This window comes from Bombina bombina, chromosome 3 (genome assembly GCF_027579735.1).
Source record: "Bombina bombina isolate aBomBom1 chromosome 3, aBomBom1.pri, whole genome shotgun sequence".
Lineage (NCBI taxonomy): Eukaryota > Metazoa > Chordata > Amphibia > Anura > Bombinatoridae > Bombina > Bombina bombina.
In genome coordinates, this window is record NC_069501.1 from 69,241,187 (window position 1) to 69,255,397 (window position 14,211).

At 39.3% G+C, this 14,211-nt stretch overlaps 1 protein-coding gene across 2 annotated transcripts in view; it reads left to right on the top strand.

Annotated features, from left to right (window-relative positions):
* The window catches only part of CD247 (CD247 molecule), a 341,193-nt gene that overhangs the window by 232,632 nt on the left and 94,350 nt on the right, over positions 1-14,211 (top strand). For both annotated transcript variants that reach the window (XM_053705859.1, XM_053705860.1), the window contains exon 4: positions 4,802-4,879. In XM_053705859.1, the coding sequence (XP_053561834.1) occupies positions 4,802-4,879 (78 nt within the window). The remainder of the gene's footprint in view (positions 1-4,801; positions 4,880-14,211) is intronic.

Consider the following 14,211-nt stretch of genomic DNA (forward strand, 5'->3'; position numbering starts at 1 on the left):
TTACTATTGCACAGCATGATGTTAAAGTAAATTGGAAAGTTGTTTAAAATTGTATGCTTTATCTGAATCATGAAAGAAACATTTTGGATTGCACATCCCTTCAATATTGCTTTAGTTAAATCAATAGCATTATTTTGTTATATTGGAAGTTAAAAGTAATATTTTAGATACATTCGCCGACTACTACAAAAATCTCATCATTTTCTAAGTACAAGTAGCATGACAACTTTAAATGAGGACAAGTTAGACTTAAGAGCTCTAAAGCACCAGGCCCTGATCGGTACTCAGGACTTTTTTTTTATAAAATCTTACAGAACCTAGTGGCCCCACAACTTGTCAAACTGTTCAACTCTATTATGCAAGGTAATGAAATCCCGAAAGGAAATGTTAATGGCTAGAATTGCAGTTATTCCAAAACCAGGTAAAAATAAACAATATTGTCATAATTATCGACCTCTCTCTCTGATAAATCAGGATTTTAAACTCTTCCAACTATAATTTACACCTTCCGCGTATATAAAGTTATCTGGCTATCAATCCAAACCTATAAGTATCCACAACGGCACCCGCCAAGAGTGTCTGTTGTCACCCCTTCTTTTTGCACTGTGCATTGAACCTTTAGCAATTAAAATTAGAGATTACCCAGATATAGAAGGTATTAAAATAGGAAATTCAGAATATAAAGTGTCACTGTTTGCAGATTACATAATTTTATCTTTAACTAAACCCTTGTTATCTCTCCCTCCATTATACACTTTGATACATAATTTTGGACACCTATCTAGCTACATAATAAATGAGGACAAGTGTGAGGCTATCAGTGTTAAACTTCCACAACATACTGAAAAGCTTTTGGAACTAAAGTTTTCCTTTTCATAGGCTAAAAGGACACTTAAATATTTAGGAATTAATCTTCCGGCTAAAATCTACACCATTTATCAAGCTAACTATATACCCATGATTTCACACATTAGAAGTTTAATAACAACATTTTTGAAAATGAAAATCTCATTTTATGGGAGGATCATAACTACCAAAATGGCCCTGTTGCCGAAACTACTATATCTATTCCAATCCCTACCAATCTCAGTCCCCATATAAGAACTCCATAAAATACAAAACGACATCTTAAGATTTATCTGGCAGGGAAAAAAGGCAAGAATAAACAATAAACTTATGTGTAGACTTAGAGATAGCGGAGGAATTGGTATCCCAAATCTGATCTCATATTATTATTCAGCAAGAATGGCCCAGACTTTACAATGGTACAAATTAGATACTGATACACAATGGGTTCAAATTGAGTCTAAGATGATGGATATGGACCATATATCGATTGTTATGGACACCCAAAAATTTTAGACACCCCCGACAACACCTTTGTAGCGATTAAACATACATTATGACAAAATACCCTCTAATTCAAGACAAATCCAGAGTAACCCCATTAACAGAAATGGGCCAACAAAGACCTTCATCTAATCGCAGATGCTCTTGTAAACAATAACATAATATCATTTGACCAATACGCGTCACTTGACACATCAGACAAGAACATATGGTTCCATTATTTGCAGCTAAAATCCAGATTACGAGAAGTTTTAGGTCCTGGTAAACCACCCACAAACATAACCTTTGAATCCTTATGTCCAGCTAAAACTTGTATCAAGGGCCAAATTTCAATATTATACCCTATATTCAACTCCTCTTCCGAAGAAGTAAAGACACCCCATATATTTAAATGGGAACAAGACTTAGGTAACACCTGCTTAATTAAAACATGGAAAATGAACTTGTCCCAAGGTCTTTCCTTTTCACCCAACGCTTCCCTCAGGGAAAACTTTTTGAAGGTAGCATTTAAATGGTATTTTTACCCCACAAGATCAAGTAGCTCAGAAGCTATAAATACACAGTTATGTTACAGAGGATGGGCAGAAAGAGGTACATATATGCATATGTGGTGGCACTGTGATAAACTTAAAGACATATAGAACCAAGCATTTTAAGGAAGGGGCCCTACGCTACAGAAATTTTGTTTAAGGAAGGGATGGGAGGCTGCACTACCGAAAAAGAGGAATTAGAAGTCGGGCACCATAATTATTGATCACAGGGAGGGGGAGGGAGGGGGCACCACTACACACAGCTGCCAGTACCTAAGATGGCCACCAGTAGTAATAGGGGGAGGGTTAAAGAGCTGTTTGAGGGGTGGAATAAGAGTGGTGGGAGGAGTGATCACTACACTGTGAGGGCAATATTAATATAAAAAAAAGCCATAAACTGCATACTAGCAGACCTTCTGCCAGTACCTAAGATGGTGGTGCCCAGTGGGGGGTGAGAGAAGGAAAAAAAGCTGTTTGGGAGGGATCAGGTATGGATCTGGTAGTGGGAGGTGTCAGATGGGAATAATCTCTGCTCTGCATCAAAAATTTACCTTACAAGCTAATTGATTAACCCCTTCACTGCCTGAAATTTCACATAAGGCGTGTGTTTACAATTAGCGGCATTCTTGTTGCCAAAAAGCAATAGCAAAGCCATGAATATCTTCTATTTCTAAACAAGGGGGATCCCAGAGAAGCTTATACAATCACAGGTATCAAGGTAAGTAAGCTTGGTCTCAGGAGCAAGGTGAGCATACACGGGTATTAAGGTAAGTAGGCTTGGTCTCAGGAGCAAAGTGAGCATACACGGGTATTAAGGTAAGTAGGCTTGGTCTCAGGAGCAAGGTGAGCATACACGGGTATTAAGGTAAGTATGATTGGTCTCAGGAGCAAGGTGAGCATACACGGGTATTAAGGTAAGTAGGCTTGGTCTCAGGAGCAAGGTGAGCATACACGGGTATTAAGGTAAGTAGGCTTGGTCTCAGGAGCAAGGTGAGCATACACGGGTATTAAGGTAAGTAGGCTTGGTCTCAGGAGCAAGGTGAGCATACACGGGTATTAAGGTAAGTAGGCTTGGTCTCAGGAGCAAGGTGAGCATACACGGGTATTAAGGTAAGTATGATTGGTCTCAGGAGCAAGGTACTGGAAAGCCTGTAGTACACACTTCTGGGTTAAACAAAGGAAATGCAGCTTCTGGGCAAAGTAAAGGTAATGCCAGCTTCTGTGTAAAACAAAGTAAATGCCACTCCATGGCACAACAAAAGGAAAGCCCGCTTCTGGGCTTAAACAAAGGAAATACAATGTGCTGAATACAAGCTGCAAGCAGCAGCAAAGTCAGTGCTGGAGACAAAGTAAACACATAGGCACAGCAGGCAATAAGGCACTAGACCAGGGAAACTGCGTCAGTAAAAGTCAAAGCAGTAATACTAACTGCACCAAATGCAGAGACAATATCAGGACAGTCCAAAGTTGAAGGCAGACAGAAGGTTTCCAACCACAGAAAAGGTCACCAGCAGGAAGTCCAGCAACAAAGAGGAGGCAGGAACAGGATAAACATCAATGCAAAAGCAAGGGGTGAAAGCATAAGTTGCTCAATATGTAGTCAGAGAGCACTTCCCTGATTGGTTAGCATCCAGGGAGGGTGGAGCTGAGAGACACACTGCTGACATATCTGTCAGTCAAACACACTGAATATGCACCAATCACAAGCATGCATATCTCTAAGTTTGAGAGGAGCTATATGACTCTTGCAAAATTGTTCCACAAAGAATTCTGAGGATCGAGAGCACAGAGATTTATACAAACTTATCAGTTGCCCCAGATTTAATGCACTCCTTGTGTGTCTTAAAGGTACATACATGTTACTCATATGCTCAATAATTTGCACATCTGTAAAAAGCTGACTAGAAAATATCACCTGAACATCTCTATGTAAAAAGGAAGATATTTTAACTACAAATTTCTGGTTAAGTTTTAGGACATGTTAGGAATTGGAGATATTTAAGATGGGGCAGCATGTCACCTAGAGGGAGACAGTTTGGTGTTGGGGGTTTTGGTCTTTGACAGGTTTATGGATAGACTTACCAGCGGCGGCATGTTTCACAGTGATTGTTTGATATGTGTAGAAGCTCACAGAAAAGGAAATAAGCAATGATCAAGAGGCTTTTCAAGTGGTGCCCTGGGACTGCAAAACAATGCAAATGTTGTTAAGGCAATCACAATGGTAAATGCTTTTAAAACCATTGTTTTGGATGCAGCTCTTATGCAGTGCAGTTATTCATTACAGAACAGCCAACATGGAATGCAGGAGATTTAAAGCTTGTGGTTCACCAGTAATATTTGTGGCAGGTGCTCCACATGGGGGGGGGGGGGGGGCAGGTGTTATGTGCAGTTCTTAGGCATGTACAGAGGTTTATGAGAATGTCAAAGCATTCAGTGAGCGGGTCTGAGCGGGGCTTGGTCAGCCCCTTAAAACTGAGACACTGAGGGGTGCGGGCTTGAAGCGGGATATATTCCTCAACCGGTAACAATCTCGCTGGATGCAGGACGGTTGGTAGGTATGTTGAAAGTCAAAAGTTAATTACAAGAGTTATTAAAGGGACAGGAAACACTTTGCGATTTTAATATAAAAAGTTTTGGTTACGCATAAAAAAACAAGTTTTTGATATACTTGTATTATTTGGCCCTTTTTTATGTAATTTAGCTCTGAAAATCGTTTTTTTATTTCTCAGAACTGAAAAAGCACACTGCTAGGCTAACCCTGCTACACATCTTTCTATAATTGACTTGGCCGATATGTTATTCTAAAGCTACGTAACAAAAATTGAGCATGCTAGACCAAAACACAGTGCTGTTAATTTTCATCTGGATCCTATTTTTTTCAGAATCACTTTTTTGTCTTATAATTATTTCTTTTTTTTTAGAAACTTCGTCCTGGTCAACAGTTGACTTATGATGAGATTAACAAGGGAAGAGACCCAGAGAAGGGAGGAAGGCGTCAGGTATGTAGATCATATATGTCATTCATTCACACAATAAGGTCATTTTAGAGTAATCACACGTATGAGCAGCTATTAGCTGACATGAAAATACATCACAGTGAATTATCAGGATCCCAAATGAATATGATATAAAGTATCTTCATTCTTCTAAGCTTTAATTATACTGTAGTATATATAATTATTGCAAAGTGTCATGAATTACGCCACTACATAGTGAGAAAGAAGTTCTCAAGTAAATAGGGGTACTCACATCCAATAAGATCCCAAATGGTACCTCTTTGTTGGGTGGCAGAGGACAATCTGGTACTTTCCTCTCTTACCTACAGCCACCCACCTACTGCCGGGATTCACTAAGGCCTCTGCCAAACACTGTGGCATCCCACGTGTACCAGGAAGGTGATTTAACAATGATCTAAACTACAGCTGGCTAGTATCCACCCCTAAATAATTTTAAGGTAGTATTTGATCATGATATAGGATAGCGAATAATATGTCAAACTGAATAAACATATTGGCCCAGATTACAACTGGCGCGCTAATGATAGTGCAGGACACGATAATCAGTATTGCTAGACCGCACTAATATTAGCATCAAAATTTATATTACAAGTCCACAGTAAATCATATTTACCAGAGAAGGGTTAGACAGCCAACATTGCTCTAGCGCACCCATTGCTTTCAAAGGATATTGCGACCACGCTAAATAGCAAATATATTACAAGTTGAAAGTTATGGGTTGTACTTATGTAAAAGCTCAAATAGCGCTAGAAGAATTAGTGCGACTTGAGACCTGAAGTAAAGTGCAAAAAACACAACGTTTTACAAAACACATAAAAACATATTAATATAAATTTTTTTACAAATAAACCTTGAACATATTAACAACAACAGTGTAAACAATAGCCATGCACCTTTGAAAAGGAAGATCTAGTAGATGTGGATTAGAAAAAGGATTTAATGAGTATTTCATATGGGTTATGATTCGGGATAAGGTAGTCAGGGTACGTATAGAGCACCGTCCATTCTCCTCTTAGAGCTGCTGACAACATTACCTCATGGTGTGTGAAAGGTTTAAGTATCTGTCGCTGTTTTTCAGGAGAGAGGGTTTCTAGGAAGGGTTTCCATTTTTTTAGGAAAGTGAGCAGTCTGTGCTTAGTGTCTAGCATGACATCATGTTGTTCAACAAACAGATGTTTATAAAGGAGACACTTAAATTGTGTCAAAGTTGGTGGGGCCCTAGAACACCATAACATTAAAATACATTGTCTAGCAAATAAGGGTAAAGAGAGTAAGTAAGGGATGGAGCTTGCTCTTGATATTAGTCCAGTTAAAAAAGTAGATGTTAGTAATATCATATTGAAGCTCTATTTTCAAGGTTATTTTGAGCCAGTATTGGAGACGTCGGAAGGGGGTACAGTATTGGCATTTAACACATTGGTTTAAGGAGCTCGGGTTCCACTTTTTTTGTCTACTAGGCGTGATGTAATCCCTGTTAATCAGTCTGACCTGAGCTTCTCCCAGTGCTAGTGATAGTGTCGCCTTCTTAGCTTTTGTAAGGCTATTTTTTAAATCTTGAACTGTAATGTCACTGGCAGTGTCTAGGTGTATTTTCTGTATGAGGTCTGTTTAGATGTCCGTAGTGTGTGCTCTAAGAAGATCTTGATAGAAATCTGATATTGAGAAACGACCCAGGCTAAATGTCATTTGTGATATAGTGAATGGGGCGATTTTCCAGAAGTTTGGGTGATTTGTTTCTAGTTCTCTTATATAATGTCGGAGTTGTAAGTATGCGTAGGAGTGGTTATTGGGAAGGTTACATTTATTTTTCAGTTCTTGGAAAGACCTGACGGTGTGCAACAGAGGATCCGGCACATCTCCCACCTTTCGCAGTCCCTTCTCCAACCAGGCATGGAAGGGAGTATGATCATCTCCTGCAGGGAAGTCTTTATTGCTTCTAAGGGGAATAAATTTGGACGAAGACTTGGGAAATTTTGATAGATTATGAGCCTGAGTCCAGACCTTAAGCGGGTCTCGGTATAGAATGTTATTTTTAACCTGTAGTGGTAATTCATTTCTAGGACAGTATGGAAGGTAAGATAGCGTGTAGGGCGAGACTATGGCCTCTTCTAAGGACGGGTCATAAAAATGTACTGAGTTAAGTTGCCAGTCTGTCACAAGTCTTAACAGGATGGCCCAGTTGTATAATTAAATCTTTGGTAAGCTCAAACCTCCGTTAGCATAGGAGAGGTAGAGTTTGCGTGCTGCTATTCTGTTTTTTTCCCTCTCCACAAGAATTGTCCAATAGCTCTCTCTAAGTCTCTTAAATCTTTTTTAGTGATTAACAATGGTAGCATAAACAATGGGTAGAGAAGTTTTTGGAGAAGAGTAATTTTGAGCAGGTTTATGCGGCATGTGAGATTCAGGGGGATATTTGTCCAATTGGATAGCTGGGCGTATAATGATTTGCATTGTCTTGTAATGTTCAACTCGTATAGCTTATGAGGGTTTTTGTGTAGGCCAATGCCTAAGTATGAAAGGGAATTGGATATGTCTACAAAGGGGTAAGATATCGCGTTGGGGTATGTTGGGGTAGCCATCATATTTCTGATTTCGTCTTGCTGATTTTGTAGCCTGAAAATGTACCAAATAGCTCTAAGTTTTCTAGAATTACAGGTACATGGATCTGTAGGTTGTCGACGAATAAGAGCATGTCGTCAGCATACAATAAGAGTTTGTGGACACTGCCTGCAATGGACACTCCTGAGAAGACCTGCCTAAGCTTAACAGCTAGCGGTTCTAGCGCCAAGTCAAAGATTAAGGGTGATAGGGGACAGCCTTGCCTAGTGCCCCTTTCTAGAGTGAAATCAGAAGAGAACAGGCCCTTAACTGATATGCGAGCCAGGGGAGTTGCGTAAATTTTATGAAGCGCATGCAAAAAAGGTCCCCGAAAGTTAAATCAAACGCATCGAAAAGATATGTCCATTTAACCCAGTCAAATGCCTTTTCCGCGTCAAGAGATAAAAGAAACGCTTATGTGAGTACATCTTTAGAGCCTATCCTATCTCTCTCCCAATAGTAATTTATGATATGCAGTACACATCTTAGACTGGTCACAGATGTACGTTGGAATATGAAGCCCCTTTGGTCGGGGTGTAGTAAGGTGGGTAAAATAGTTTTTAAACAGTTTGCTTGAATTTTGGTGAAGATTTTATAGTCCGTGTTAAGGAGAGAGATAGGATGATAGGACTCCGGAAGTAGATGGTCCCTGCCAGGTTTGGGAATTTGGGTCATATGCGCTGAAGAAAATGCAGTGGAGGGGGGGGTTCTCTTCCTGAAGAAGGGCATTGTATAGTTTAGTCAGAACTGGGGTTATTTGGAGTAGAACTCGTTAGGGAGTCCATCAGGTCCCTCCGCCTTCCCTAGTTCGCCTATGGAGATAGGTGCATTATGGGAGTCTAGGTGTTCACTAGTGAGTTGTGGCAGCAAGATAGATTGCCAAAAGGCTTTCATTGTCTTGGGTGTCGCTGTTGGTTGCTTAGTGTATAGTTGTTTGAAGTAGTCTGCAAAACATTGCGCTATGTCTGTGGGAGTTTTATATGTTTTGCCTTTGAATCTTAGGGCAGCCACTTCTTTTCTTGTAGTGCGTTTGTTTACCAATGAGGCTAGTAACCTACCCGATTGATTTCCAAATCTATGATATTTACCTGCTGTTTTTAAAAGCGCAGAGGCTGCTTTTTGCTTTAGGAAAGCCTCCAATTCATCTTTGGCTAAGAGAAACGATCCATACGCTGTTTTAGAGTTAAGATCGCAGTATGTTTTATAGGACTGTTCTATGTTTTTTAGGAGATTATTATATATATATATATATTTTTTTAATAATAGTTTTTATTTTGAAATATACATATCAATAAACAAATGTTTTTACAGGGTATACATTGGAGGCACCATGATATTTGCCAGAGAGTCTGGAATGTCCATATTTTCATAGTGTCCTATAGATTCATAGCAATGATTGAGCAATTCAGGAAGAATCTCTCCAATAGTACCCACAGATTTGCATTAAACAACAATAGATGATAATAAAACAGAAATAAACAAACAAACAACAAATTAACAAGGTTAATGAGAGTGAATACACCAAACATAGTAAGGGTGTGTATAAGGCTTTGTCTGTACTTGAATGAGTTGAAACCCGGGCCCCCGAACTATATCCATATGCCTATATTAAGCTTAAAGATGTGACCCTAATTATGCAATTGGAACTATGACTTTATAGTGGGGTTCGAGACTCCCATAGAAACATTATTTCATGGTAAGCATCCAGAGTGTTAGATAATAGATAGTGGTATCTCTCCAGTTTGAAGTTTTTGTGTATTTCTTGTTTCCACATTTGGATGGTAGGGATAGTATCCTTTTTCCACAAGTGTAAGATCAATTGATTTGCACTATTGATCATCAGCTGGCATAATTTCTTATGGGCTTTGGAATGGAGCTTTGGATAAAGGTGAAATAAAAATCTAAGTGGATCCAGAGGCATGGCAGTTCCCATTGTTTGTTTTGTATACTGTGATACTGCTTCCCAAAAGGGTTGTAATTTAGGGCAGGACCACCAAACGTGGTATAGTGTTCCCTTTTGTGCACATAATCTCAAACAGCGGGTGGATGAGTTCGGGAATATGTATTTCAGTCTTTGTGGTGTTAGATACCATCTGGTCATCAATTTAATATTAGTTTATAAAAGTTTGGATGAATGGGCTGATTTGTATACATTTACAAAAATCGTATTCCAGTCTTTAATCGGTATTACATAGGCTAGATCTTTATCTCATGACATGAGGGGAGGCTGTCAGCTTTGGGTTTGTTTATTAATTTGTATGTTAGTGAGACTATGTGGTGAATTGGGGAGGCAGAACTGCACAGTTTTTTAAATGAGGTCAGAGCTCTGGTAAATCTCATTTTTGGGGAGGAATGTATAAAATGGTTAAGCTGATGGTATCTAAACCATTTAGTGAGGAATCCGTCTCCTAAGTGTTCGATGCTCTGTTTCGGCAATAAGCTATTGTCCTCCACTAGCATTTAGATTGGGAGTAGAAGGTGTATATCTTTTGGACCTGATGGTGTAGTATTAATACCAGGCTGAAAATTTGTATTATGTAGGATTGGAGTTAATGGGGAAGGTATTGGGGAGATGTCAGGGTTTATTTTAATTACATCTTTCCATAGTCTGAGGTTTTCTATAATGATGGGGTTATTGTTATGTATGAGAGTATCTTGAGGACTTTCTAACCAACATAGAGAGCCTAGTTGGGGAAAATCACATAAATCATGCTCTAGGTGAACCCATTGTTTGTGGTGGTGCTCCTCATGAGATCACAAGTCTATGATTCTAAATTGCTTTTCTATAATCTTGGAGATTGGGTACTCCCAAGCCTCCCTGGTCAGGATGCTTGTAGAGTGTTGATTTTGGGATTCTCGGGGGTTTTAGTTTCCATTTATATGAATTTATTGTAGACTGTAGTTTCGGTAGAATAGTGTTTGGTAGGGGTATTGGGACTGTTTGTAGGATGTAAAGGATTTTTGGTAATAGCGTCATTTTCACCGCCCCAATCCTTCCTATACAAGATATGTGCTTAAGAAGCCATTGTGTTATGTTGGCCGAGATGGTTGAAATAAGCAAATCATAGTTCAATTTGATTAGATCTTTTAAATCTGGTGAGAGCTGTGTTCCTAGATATTTTAATGAACGAGGGTTGACAGTGAATTGGGCTATCATGTTTATTTTACATAGGTCAGTTTGTGGGATATGTACTGGGAGTATTTCTGATTTCCCAAAATAAATTGAGAAATTGGATACTTTGCCATAATCCTTAAGCACAGTATGTGCCTTCGAGAGGGATCTAAGTGGGTCTGTGAGGGTCATTAGGAGATCATCAGCGAACAGTGCCAATTTGAATTCTGAATTTTTAATTGCTGTGATATCGGGTGAATTTCGTAGTTTAGTAGCTAAGACTTCCATTGAAAGGACAAATAGGAGGGGGGAAAGTGGGCAACTCTGCCTTGTTCCATTTCTGATCTGGAAGTTATTTGATAAAAGCCATTAACTTTGACCTTTGCAGACGGGGAGGTATAAAGGGCTAAAATTTTGGACATTAAATCTTTAGGGATACCAAATTTGTGTAAGGTGTACTGTAAGAATGCCCAGTCTAGGCGATCAAACGCCTTCTCTGCGTCTGTCGATATAAAGAAGGTTGGTATTTTGTGTTGATGAATGTGGTATAGTAGATGGGTAACTTTGACCGTATTATCTTTTGCCTCCCTCATTGGTACAAAGCCGGTTTGGTCTGTATCTATTATGTGTTGGAGAATTGGATTTAGTCTGTTAGCTATAATCTTAGAGTAGAGCCTAAGATCAACATTGAGTAGCGAGATAGGACGGAAATTAGCTGGGTTAGTTGGTGATTTGCCCGGTTTAGGCAGCACTTTGATGCATGCTTCTAGCATATTTTCTAAAAAATGGGTGATCAGAGTCTATTTGATTGTAAAGTTGTAAAAGTGTTGGCATTAGCAAGGACTTAAAGTTTTTGTAGTAGAAATTACTGAATCCGTCTGGACCTGGGCTTTTCCTCTGCTTAAGGGATTTTATGGCCTTGTCTAATTCCTGTAGTGAGATTGGTTCGGAAAGGGATTGAAGGTTGTCTGAATGGACCTGGGGGAGTATTAATAGGTTAAGATAGGATTTGCAATTGTAGTTATGTTTCTTGTCAGGGCGGTCTGGGAATAAATTGTACAGTTTGGAATAGTAATTACGGAACATGTTTGCTATAGTTTTAGAGTCTATTATTTTTTCTGAGTTACGGTTAGTAAGTGAGTGAACGCATGACAGTGTGGTTTTGCGTTTAAGGGCCCTTGCTAGTAATTTTCCCAGTTTGTTTCTTTTGTCTCAGTAAGAAGGCAGGGGGTTGGTCCTTGATGTTGAGATAGTCATTGAGTTGGGCTCTGTCCTGTTCTAGTTTTGTTTGTGTATCTGTGTCTAATGAGTATCTCTTGTGGATGTAGTCTAATTTATTGATGTCCTGCATTAGCGTCAAGTATTTTTGTTTGTTTTGCTTGTTTTTGATGGCTTTGTGCTTCATCAGAATACCAATGATGACACATTTATGGGCCTCCCAAAGGGTTCCCCGGAAGATGTCAGGGGTGCTATTTAAGGAGAAATATTCCTGTAAGGCTTGCTCTACATCTATTTTAATTAGGGGTCTGACAGTAGAACTTCATCCAATCTCCATTGGAATGATCTTGCAGGGATTGAGGGCCAAGTGAATGTACTGCTCACTGCCGAGTGGTCTGACCAGCTGATATTAATTAATTACTGCTATGTGGTCAGCCATAATGTAGTCAATCCTAGAGTAGGATCTATTAGGATTGGAGAATAAAGTGTAGTCACGTTTGTGAGGATATAGTGTATAATGTAGTGATAGTAAGGTGAAGTTGTCCCATATTGAGTGGTGAGTTTTGGTAAGGTCATTCAATTGTGAGTTAGAACTGTTGATTGAGGGGTTTAAAGGTAAATTAAAGTCTCCCGCTACTATTAATGGGCCTTTGAGAAATATAATAATAGAATTAGTAGTGTTTTGAAAGAAGGTTGCCTGGTTTGTATTTGGGGCAAAGACATTAACTAAGGTGATTGGTTTGCCAAATAGCAGCCCACTAATTCCCAAGTACCTGCCTTCTTTGTCCTGATCTTGGTGAATTAATTAAAATGGGATGGATTTGTGGAATAAAATACTAACTCCATTTGTTTTCTTTTTGGGGGTACTGCTATGAAAATGAGTGGGGTAGTTAGATGAAAAATATTTAGGTTCTTTCCCTCTTCTAAAGTGGGTCTCTTGGAGGAACAGCACACTGCCATTCTTGTGGATTAAGTCATGGAAGGTCTTGGATCTTTTGTATGGAGAGTTAAGCCCTTTGGTGTTGATAGAGATTATATTAAATTTCTGGTCTAGTAATTGTGAGGCCATGGGTTATGTAGGAGTGGGTGTGCATGTGTGAGCTGGTGTTTCACTCAAAAATCTAACAAAACATAGTTTAAACTAACAACAGAACATAATGCCCCTGTACAAAGGGACCTAAGAAAAAACATATTACATTTTACCTTGCGCATGAGTGACATTTGCTGGCAAACTTCTGGGTTAGAGAATAAGTAAATATACAAACATATGTATGAACATACATAAATATGCAGGAAAAAATAAAATAAGGGGGGAGGGGGGAAACTAGATAAGTACAGTACAATTTAAGGGGAATCATTAAAAATCCCTAAATTGGAGGTGATTTAGAATTTTAAACTCTTTTTAGAGAACATTGTATAAGTACAGTGGGAGCTAAACATTAAGGCAATAAGTATTGCACTATGAATTAGAATTTCTATACCAGTGCATCAGAAAGATCTCACCCATTTTCCGTCAGAAGACCAGAGGATTTCTTTTTTTTTTTTTTTTTTTTTTTTGTTTGAAAAAAGCTTTATTTTGTCAAGTACAATAACAAATCCAGGATAACAAAGTTACAACTTAAATCACAAGACCTTTAGTAGCACCCCATCTGCAATAACGGAGATGCTCGACAGTCTCTTTTAGGTCATATTATTGTTTTGTTATACATTTAACACATATGCATTATCGTCCAAGTGCACTTGTGTATCGTTGATGATCTTGACTGTGGACTGGGAAGTCCCCAGTCATTGTTTATGTCCATTGCTATGTTATCAGATAATTATACAGTTCTCATCAGGTTTGCAACTCATTATTTCCATGCTCTACAACTTACTTTACTCATACAGTTGTAGGGGCGTATGAACCTGATGTGGTCACCAAACCAGTAACCAAGGGTAGATCGGAAAGGGGGCCGAGATAAGGCTAAGATAGATGAGAAAGTGGAATAGAATAGAGATTCACGGGAGGGGGGGGTGCGGGGAGAGAAAAAAAAAAAAAAAAAAAAAAAAAAAAAGGGGGGGGGGGGGGGGGAAGGGGAGAGGCAGAGGATGGAGGCCACTAGGGGTGGCCACGGCGAAGCGGTGGCAATTCAGTACGGGCCTGTGGTCATTTATCCGGGTGTTCCGGGGTCTATTAGAAACCCTTGCCCTCCCACGTCAGCACCATCATTTCGTGTATGCCGATTTTGCCAATTCTAAGGAAGTGATATCTCTCAAGGCGGATCAATTCTTCCACCTTGAGTCTCCAGTCTTGCAAGTTGGGTGCACGCTGTTTTTTCCATAACGCGGGTATAAGCCCCTTTGCCCCATTTAACATTAACAAAAACAGGAGGTATTTGTCCTCTCC